The sequence below is a fragment of the Babylonia areolata genome, chromosome 30, assembly GCF_041734735.1.
Source record: "Babylonia areolata isolate BAREFJ2019XMU chromosome 30, ASM4173473v1, whole genome shotgun sequence".
NCBI lineage: Eukaryota > Metazoa > Mollusca > Gastropoda > Neogastropoda > Buccinidae > Babylonia > Babylonia areolata.
In genome coordinates, this window is record NC_134905.1 from 22501 (window position 1) to 32500 (window position 10000).

Consider the following 10000-nt stretch of genomic DNA (forward strand, 5'->3'; position numbering starts at 1 on the left):
TCATAGACTTGGGTTGATCAGAAATCTGTGTGAGGTCAAGAGAAAGAAGAAACATAAACTACGATTTGTTTTACTCTCAGAGTGACAACACACACACACACACACACACACACACACACAAGACGAGCAGCAATGGATGGATGTTGAACGAGTTTGTATGACCAAAAATAATGCTACTTTTTTGCAGTCTATCATTTCGATGTTATGTGTCGACGTGTATCATTTTTACGCGAATGGAGACCTGTTTGTAGTTTATCAGTTCAGTCAATGTGTGTATTGTCGTGTATTATTTTTTTACGTGAACGCAAACTAAAGAGAGAGTACCCATGTGTTGACAGCCCACCCCTTGTCATTATTTCGTCCGTCTGCTGCACGAAAAAGGACTGCTGTTACGTCACTACACACAGGTATGACGTCATCATGAGTCACCTTTTTTTCGTCAGAAATCTCGTCATGATTCGTTGAGTCGTTGATTGTTAATTTTGGAGGTCTGGTTTTTGGTTCGTTTAAAGACAGGGTGGTTGTTAGGTTCGCGAGTTGGTTTCAAGACTAGGTGGTTTGTTGGTAGATTAGTGAGTTGGTTTAAAGACTGGGTGGTTTGTTGGTAGATTGGTGAGTTGGTTTAAAGACTGGGTGGTTTGTTGATGTGTTGTTGAGTTGGTTTGTTGATGTGTTGGTGAGTTGGTTTAAATACTGGGTGGTTTGTTGGTAGATTGATGAGTTAGTTTAAATACTGGGTGGTTTGTTGGTAGATTGATGAGTTAGTTTAAAGACTGGGTGGTTTGTTGGTAGATTAGTGAGTTGGTTTAAATACTGGGTGGTTTGTTGGTAGATTGGTGAATTGGTTTAAAGACTGGGTGGTTTGTTGGTAGATTAGTGAGTTGGTTTAAAGACTGGGTGGTTTGTTGGTAGATTGGTGAGTTGGTTTAAAGACTGGGTAGTTTGTTGATGTGTTGGTGAGTTGGTATAAAAACTGGTGGTTTGTTGGTATATTGGTGAGTTGGTTTAAAGACTGGGTGGTTTGTTGATGTGTTGGTGAGTTGGTTTAAAAACTGGTGGTTTGTTGGTAGATTGGTGAGTTGGTTTAAAGACTGGGTGGTTTGTTGGTAGATTAGTGAGTTGGTTTAAATACTGGGTGGTTTGTTTATGTGTTGGTGAGTTGGTTTAAAAACTGGTGGTTTGTTGGTAGATTGGTGAGTTGGTTTAAATACTGGGTGGTTTGTTGGTAGATTGGTGAGTTGGTTTAAATACTGGGTGGTTTGTTGATGTGTTGGTGAGTTGGTTTAAAGGCTGAGTGTATTGTTGGTGGTTTATGGGCTGGTTTTGAAGACTGGTTGATTATTTGATGGGTTGGTTAAAAGACTTAATGGTTTATTGACAGGTTGGTGAGCTGGTTGTCTGATTGGTTAATGTAGTGCAACATGGTGCAGCACAATATAATTATGTAAAGCACTGCAATATAATAACTTGCTTCACGCTGTGACTAGTGCAGTACGTCACATTGTGACGCAGGGTGATGTAATGACTTACAGTAGAGTGCAGTACGTCACATTGTGACGCAGGGTGATGTAATGACTTACAATAGAGTGCAGTACGTCACATTGTGACGCAGGGTGATGTAATGACTTACAATAGAGTGCAATGTGTCATATTGTGATGCAGGGTCATGTAATGACTTACAACAGAGTGCAATACGTCACATTGTGATGCAGGGTGATGTAATGACTTACAACAGAGTGCAATGTGTCACATTGTGATGCAGGGTGATGTAATGACTTACAAGAGAGTGCAGTACGTCACATTGTGATGCAGGGTCATGTAATGACTTACAACAGAGTGCAATGTGTCACATTGTGATGCAGGGTGATGTAATGACTTACAACAGAGTGCAGTACGTCACATTGTGATGCAGGGTCATGTAATGACTTACAACAGAGTGCAATGTGTCACATTGTGACGCAGGGTGATGTAATGACTTACAGTAGAGTGCAGTACGTCACATTGTGATGCAGGATGATGTAATGACTTACAATAGAGTGCAATGTGTCACATTGTGACGTAGGGTGATGTAATGACTTACAGTAGAGTGCAGTACGTCACATTGTGACGCAGGGTGATGTAATGACTTACAACAGAGTGCAATGTGTCACATTGTGACGTAGGGTGATGTAATGACTTACAATAGAGTGCAGTACGTCACATTGTGACGCAGGGTGATGTAATGACTTACAGTAGAGTGCAGTACGTCACATTGTGACGCAGGGTGATGTAATGACTTACAGTAGAGTGCAGTACGTCACATTGTGACGCAGGGTGATGTAATGACTTACAGTAGAGTGCAGTACGTCACATTGTGACGCAGGGTGATGTAATGACTTACAATAGAGTGCAATGTGTTATATTGTGATTCAGGGTCATGTAATGACTTACAACAGAGTGCAATACGTCACATTGTGATGCAGGGTCATGTAATGACTTACAATAGAGTGCAGTACGTCACATTGTGATGCAGGGTGATGTAATGACTTACAATAGAGTGCAATGTGTGACATTGTGACGTAGGGTGATGTAATGACTTACAATAGAGTGCAATGTGTCACATTGTGACGCAGGGTGATGTAATGACTTACAATAGAGTGCAATGTGTGACATTGTGACGTAGGGTGATGTAATGACTTACAATAGAGTGCAATGTGTCACATTGTGACGCAGGGTGATGTAATGACTTACAATAGAGTGCAATGTGTCACATTGTGACGTAGGGTGATGTAATGACTTACAATAGAGTGCAGTGTGTCATATTGTGAAGCAGGGTCATGTAATGACTTACAATAGAGTGCAGTACGTCACATTGTGACGCAGGGTGATGTAATGACTTACAGTAGAGTGCAGTACGTCAGTAACCGTGCGTGTCCCGACAGAACATCGACACCTTGGAACGGCTGGCGGGTCTGCCCGCAGACAAAGTTGTGGAAGCCCACGGCTCCTACTTCCTGTCCCACTGCATGCTGTGTGATGCTGAGTACTCCTTCAGCTGGATGGAGGGTCTGTCTGTCTGTCCGTCTGTATGTCTGTCTGTCTGTCTGTATGTATGTCTCTCTCTCTCTCTCTGTCTGTCTGACTGTCTGTGGGTCTGTCTGTCTGTCTGTATGTCTGTCTGTCCGTGTGTATGTCTGTCTGTCTGTCTGTATGTATGTATGTATGTATGTCTCTCTATAGGTGTCAGGTCAGGTCATTAGATCTGCTACTAGTAACCTGTAATCCAGTACAACCTGTTCAGAGTCGGGGTGCCGGCGACTAAACCGGCACTCCCACCACTCCCTTGCGGGACTGGTGAGGCGGGTGGCTAGACACCCTTATGGAATTAAAAACGAGATCCATAAAAGGGCGTCGGCTTAGGAGAGCCACCGACGGCCATCTAGCTCCACCGTGCTGTGTGCATGCCACTCGCAGTTGGCCCCCGGGGTGTGTCTACCCATGCATGCGAAGTCTGGATCCGGCAGAATCTGCGGAAGAAACCTATCGGTTCAACGGAGAGGAAGGCGGTTACAGCAACGCACTGTGGAGTGCAGAAAGCAAGATGAGACACCGAAAGGATATCTTGGTCATCCACTGCATCCGTGCTCATCCTCCAGTCGTCTCGACTTAGTCTTGCCACTGGAAATTGGTGAAACCGGACGAGAGGGTGAGATCGACGTTGCGCAACTCCTCTTCACTTTAAACAAACTCATCGCGCAAGTCATCAGTCATCCTTAATGACCTTTCATCCTTCATCCTTTCATCACCCCCAAGTCCTGTGGCAATAGGCGAGCGACGAAACAACAGGTGTGGGTACACTGGCTGTCGCAGCCGCAGACCTGCACGCAGGCGTCTCAGGCCATAGGGTCGTTCTTCATCGACAGGAGCAGCGATGGAACTCGGCAGCCGTCTGAGCGTCTGAGCAGCCCTCTTTAGGAATGCACTGCTCACCTCCTTGGCATGAGGAAGGGGCTAGAAAAGGTGCCCTAAAAATTGCCTGCTCCATATCACCCTGGCCAGCATACCCCGGCTGGCGGGGACCCTACATCAGCGGCCGAAACAAAGAAAGAAAAGAAAAAAACAAGGATCGTTCCTCTCACCATTGGTGCTTGGAACATAAGGACTCTCCTGGACAGAGATAATGCGGACAGACCCCAAAGGAGAACAGCACTAGTTGCATCCGAACTCGCAGCCTTGAGTGAGACTCGGCTTGCAGGCGAAGGCGAGCTCAATGAACGGGGATCTGGTTACACCTTCTTCTGGAGTGGACGAGGAAGCGAAGAGCGACGTGATGCTGGTGTTGGTTTTGCAGTAAAAACAGCACTTGTCAGCAAGCTAGCTGGAATCCCAAAGGGAGTCAACGATAGGCTTATGACCATGAAACTCCCACTGGCATCTGGCCAGAAGCACCTCACCATTGTCAGTGCCTACGCCCCAACCATGACCAACCCGGATGAAGTGAAGGCGAAGTTCTACGAGGACCTTCACTCTGTCATTGCTGCTATCCCGAAAGCAGACAAGCTCATCATTCTTGGGGACTTCAATGCTAGAGTTGGCTCTGACTACATCTCCTGGGATGGAGTGATTGGAAAGCACGGCGTGGGCCAATGCAACCCAAATGGATTGCTTTTGCTTCAGACCTGTGCAGAGCACGAACTGCTGATAACCAACACATTTTTCTGCCTCCATACCCGTAACAGGACGTCATGGATGCACCCTCGCTCAAAGCATTGGCATCTCATCGATTACGCCATCGTCAGGAAAAGGGATAGGCAAGATGTACGTGTGACAAAGACCATGTGCGGCGCCGAGTGTTGGACAGACCATCGCCTTGTAGTCTTGAAGCTGAATATTCGAATCCAACCCAAGAGACGCCCCCAAGGCCAGAAGGCTCCAAAACAGCTCAACATCGCTAAGCTGAAAAACATCACCATCAAACAGACCTTTGTGGGGCTGCTGGAAGATCGTCTGGAATCCGCTTCTCTGGACAATCAGAATGTGGAGTCTGACTGGAGAACCCTGCGCGAGCTGATCTATAGTACAGCTTCAGATACCCTGGGACCCATGACCAGAAAGCACAAAGACTGGTTTGATGAAAACTGTGATGAAATCAAGCAGCTTCTGGATGAGAAACGCTGTCTGCATCAAGCCTACCTGAGCAACCCAAAGTCCACATCAAAAAAGGATATGTACAATGCCATCCGCAGGACTGTTCAGCAAAAGTTACGTCAGATGCAGGATAAGTGGCTGAGTGACAAAGCTGATGAGATCCAGGGATATGCTGACAGGCACGATATGAAGAGGTTCTATGATGCCTTAAAAGAAATCTACGGCCCCACATCCTCAGGATCACCCCCCCTCCTCAGTGCAGATGGGAATACCTTGATCACCGAGAAGGAGAAAATTCTCGAACGCTGGGCTGAGCACTTCAACAGTGTCCTAAATCGCCCTTCCTTCATAAATGATGAAGCCATGGACCGCCTCACACAAGTCCCCATCAACGAAACACTGGACGATCCGCCAACACTTCTTGAGACCCAGAAAGCAATCCGTCTGCTATCCAGTGGCAAAGCACCTGGCTCAGACTCCATACCAGCAGAGGTCTACAAGGATGGAGGCACTGTGCTGACTGAGAAGCTCCATCAGCTGTACTCACTCATGTGGAAAGAAGAGACGATCCCCCAGGATTTCAAAGATGCATCTATCATTCACTTGTACAAGTGAAAGGGGAACCGGCAAGCCTGTGATAACCATCGGGGCATTTCCTTGCTCTCCATCGCAGGCAAGATACTTGCCAGGATCCTACTAAACCGCCTCACAGCACACCTTGACCAAGGTCATTTGCCTGAGAGCCAATGTGGATTCCGGAAAGAGCGCGGAACCACCAACATGATGTTTGCTGCAAGGCAGCTGCAAGAGAAATGTCAGGAGGAAAATGCTGATCTGTTCTCAATATATGTCGACCTCACTAAGGCCTTCGACACTGTGAGTAGAGAGGGACTGTGGAAAATCATGGCCAAGTACGGATGCCCTCGGAAATTTATTTCCTTAGTCAGCCAATTCCATGGAGGCATGCAGGCTCGAGTCCAGGACAATGGCGAAACATCTGCTCCTTTTCCTGTCACAAATGGTGTCAAGCAAGGCTCCAACACTGTTCAGCCTCATGTTCTCTGCAATGCTTACTGATGCCTTCAGAGATGGCGATTTTGGAATCGGCCTAAAGTACCGAACAGATGGCAAGCTGTTTAACCTCAGAAGGCTTCAAGCAAAAACGAAGGTCATGACAGACATCATCAGAGACTTTTTGTTTGCTGATGATTGTGCCCTCAACGCTGGATCTGAAGCAGACATGCGACTCAGCGTTGACAAGTTTGCCACTGCCAGCAGGAACTTCGGCCATACCATCAGCACGAGGAAAACTGAAGTTCTCCATCAGCCAGCCCCAGGGAAACCCCACGCTGAGCCCAACATCACAGTCAACGGTCAGAGTCTCAGTGCGGTGGAGCGGTTCACATACCTTGGCAGCACACTGTCACGAAATGCGACCATCGACGATGAAGTGAACGTCAGGACTGCAAGAGCAAGCGCAACCTTTGGCAGACTCTATGCAAATGTCTGGAACAGAAGAGGCATTGGTCTTGAGACCAAGCTAAAGGTCTACAGAGCAGTAGTTCTCCCCACACTACTGTACGCCTGCGAAACTTGGACAGTGTACCAACGACACGCCAAGAAGCTGAACCACTTCCACACAACATGCCTCAGGAAGCTACTGAACATCAAGTGGCAAGACAGGACCCCAGACACGGAGGTGCTTGCAAAAGCCACCCTTCCCAGCATCTTCACCATCCTGATGCAGTCCCAGCTTCACTGGGCTGGACACGTGGCGCGCATGCCAGACCATTGGCTGCCCAAAAGGCTCTTCTATGGCGAGCTGCAACAAGGGAAGAGATCACACAGAGGTCAGAAGAAGCGCTTCAGAGATACTCTGAAAGTCTCTCTGAAAGTGTTTAATATCAACCCTGACTCCTGGGAGGAATCTGCAGTGGACCGTGACAAATGGCGCGCTGCTGTGCACAAAGGCGCCAAGTTGTGCGAGGCCAACAGGACTGCTGCAGCTGTTCAGAAGAGGCAGGCCAGAAAGTCACGGGCAAACAAGCTCCCTGACAATGATATGCCTGTCTTTGTCTGCCCCAACTGTCAGCGAACATTTCGTGCGCAGATTTGACTATTCAGCCATCTGCGCATTCACAGATAGATTCATGAGCATCCCCCCACCCCACCACCACCCTCCCCCCACCCCCCAGCTGGATGACAACGATGGTCATCGTTGATCTCGATGGACACACACCACCGCCATGTCTCTCTCTCTCTGTCTGTCTGTCTGACTGTCTGTGGGTCTGTCTGTCTGTCTGTCTCTCTCTCTTTGTCTGTCTGTCTGTCTGTCCGTCTATCTGTCTCTGTGTCTGTCTCTGTCTGTCTGTCTGTCTCTGTCTGTCTTTCTGCCTGTCTCTCATTGTCTGTGTCTGTGTGACTGTGTTTATAGAGTACTGTGGTGTGTGACCTGATCTGTGTGACTGTGTTTATAGAGTACTGTGTGGTGTGTGACCTGATCTGTGTCACTGTGTTTATAGAGTACTGTGTGGTATGTGACCTGATCTGTGTGACTGTGTTTATAGAGTACTGTATGGTGTGTGTGACCTGATCTGTGTGACTGTGTTTATAGAGTACTGTGTGGTATGTGACCTGATCTGTGTGACTGTGTTTATAGAGTACCGCCATGTCTCTCTCTCTCTGTCTGTCTGTCTGACTGTCTGTGGGTCTGTCTGTCTGTCTCTCTCTCTCTCTTTGTCTGTCTCTCTGTCTGTCTGTCCGTCTATCTGTCTCTGTGTCTGTCTCTGTCTGTCTGTCTGTCTCTGTCTGTCTTTCTGCCTGTCTCTCATTGTCTGTCTGTCTCTCTCTCTCTCTGTCTCTGTGTCTGTCTTTCTGTCTGTCTGTCTCTCATTGTCTGTCTGTCTGTCTGTCTGTTTGTCTCTGTCTCTCTGTGGTTATAGAGTACTGTGTGGTGTGTGATCTGATCTGTGACTGTGTTTATAGAGTACTGTGGTGTGTGACCTGATCTGTGTGACTGTGTTTATAGAGTACTGTGGTGTGTGACCTGATCTGTGTGACTGTGTTTATAGAGTACTGTGGTGTGTGACCTGATCTGTGTGACTGTGTTATAGAGTACTGTGTGGTGTGTGATCTGATCTGTGACTGTGTTTATAGAGTACTGTGGTGTGTGACCTGATCTGTGTGACTGTGTTTATAGAGTACTGTGTGGTGTGTGATCTGATCTGTGTGACTGTGTTTATAGAGTACTGTGTGGTGTGTGTGACCTGATCTGTGTGACTGTGTTTATAGAGTACTGTGTGGTGTGTGACCTGATCTGTGTGACTGTGTTTATAGAGTACTGTGGTGTGTGACCTGATCTGTGTGACTGTGTTTATAGAGTACTGTATGGTGTGTGACCTGATCTGTGTGACTGTGTTTATAGAGTACTGTGTGGTGTGTGATCTGATCTGTGACTGTGTTTATAGAGTACTGTGGTGTGTGACCTGATCTGTGTGACTGTGTTTATAGAGTACTGTGGTGTGTGACCTGATCTGTGTGACTGTGTTTTTAGAGTACTGTGTGGTGTGTGTGACCTGATCTGTGTGACTGTGTTTATAGAGTACTGTGGTGTGTGACCTGATCTGTGTGACTGTGTTTATAGAGTACTGTGGTGTGTGTGTGACCTGATCTGTGTGACTGTGTTTATAGAGTACTGTGGTATGTGACCTGATCTGTGTGACTGTGTTTATAGAGTACTGTGGTGTGTGTAACCTGATCTGTGTGACTGTGTTTATAGAGTACTGTGGTGTGTGTGTAACCTGATCTGTGTGACTGTGTTTATAGAGTACTGTGGTGTGTGTGAACCTGATCTGTGTGACTGTGTTTATAGAGTACTGTGTGGTGTGTGACCTGATCTGTGTGACTGTGTTTATAGAGTACTGTGTGTGTGTGTGATCTGATCTGTGTGACTGTGTTTATAGAGTACTGTGGTGTGTGTGACCTGATCTGTGTGACTGTGTTTATAGAGTACTGTGTGGTGTGTGATCTGATCTGTGTGACTGTGTTTATAGAGTACTGTGTGGTGTGTGACCTGATCTGTGTGACTGTGTTTATAGAGTACTGTGGGTGTGTGACCTGATCTGTGTGACTGTGTTTATAGAGTACTGTGGTGTGTGTGTGACCTGATCTGTGTGACTGTGTTTACAGAGTACTGTGGTGTGTGACCTGATCTGTGTGACTGTGTTTATAGAGTACTGTGGTGTGTGTGTGACCTGATCTGTGTGACTGTGTTTATAGAGTACTGTGTGGTGTGTGACCTGATCTGTGTGACTGTGTTTATAGAGTACTGTGTGGTGTGTGATCTGATCTGTGTGACTGTGTTTATAGAGTACTGTGTGGTGTGTGATCTGATCTGTGTGACTGTGTTTATAGAGTACTGTGGTGTGTGTGTGACCTGATCTGTGTGACTGTGTTTATAGAGTACTGTGTGGTGTGTGACCTGATCTGTGTGACTGTGTTTATAGAGTACTGTGTGGTGTGTGACCTGATCTGTGTGACTGTGTTTATAGAGTACTGTGTGGTGTGTGACCTGATCTGTGTGACTGTGTTTATAGAGTACTGTGGTGTGTGTGACCTGATCTGTGTGACTGTGTTATAGAGTACTGTGTGGTGTGTGACCTGATCTGTGTGACTGTGTTTATAGAGTACTGTGTGGTGTGTGCCCTGTCTTGTGACTTTGTTTATAGAGTCGTGGGGGTGATGTTTTTGTTAACGGGTTTTTTAAGATACTTATGGTTGTGTGACCGATTGTGTGATTTTTTAAGATACTGTGTGGTTGTGATGATCTTTGACTGTGTTAAAATAGATACTGGGGGTGTGCCCTGATCGTGTG

General features: G+C 46.8%; 1 protein-coding gene across 1 annotated transcript in view; it reads left to right on the forward strand.

Annotated features, from left to right (window-relative positions):
* LOC143275213 (NAD-dependent protein deacetylase sirtuin-2-like) overlaps nt 1-10000 on the forward strand; it is a 30049-nt gene that overhangs the window by 12513 nt on the left and 7536 nt on the right. The window contains exons 6-9 of the mRNA XM_076579188.1: nt 339-407; nt 2922-3045; nt 8818-8826; nt 9225-9230. Of these exons, the coding sequence (XP_076435303.1) occupies nt 339-407; nt 2922-3045; nt 8818-8826; nt 9225-9230 (208 nt within the window). The remainder of the gene's footprint in view (nt 1-338; nt 408-2921; nt 3046-8817; nt 8827-9224; nt 9231-10000) is intronic.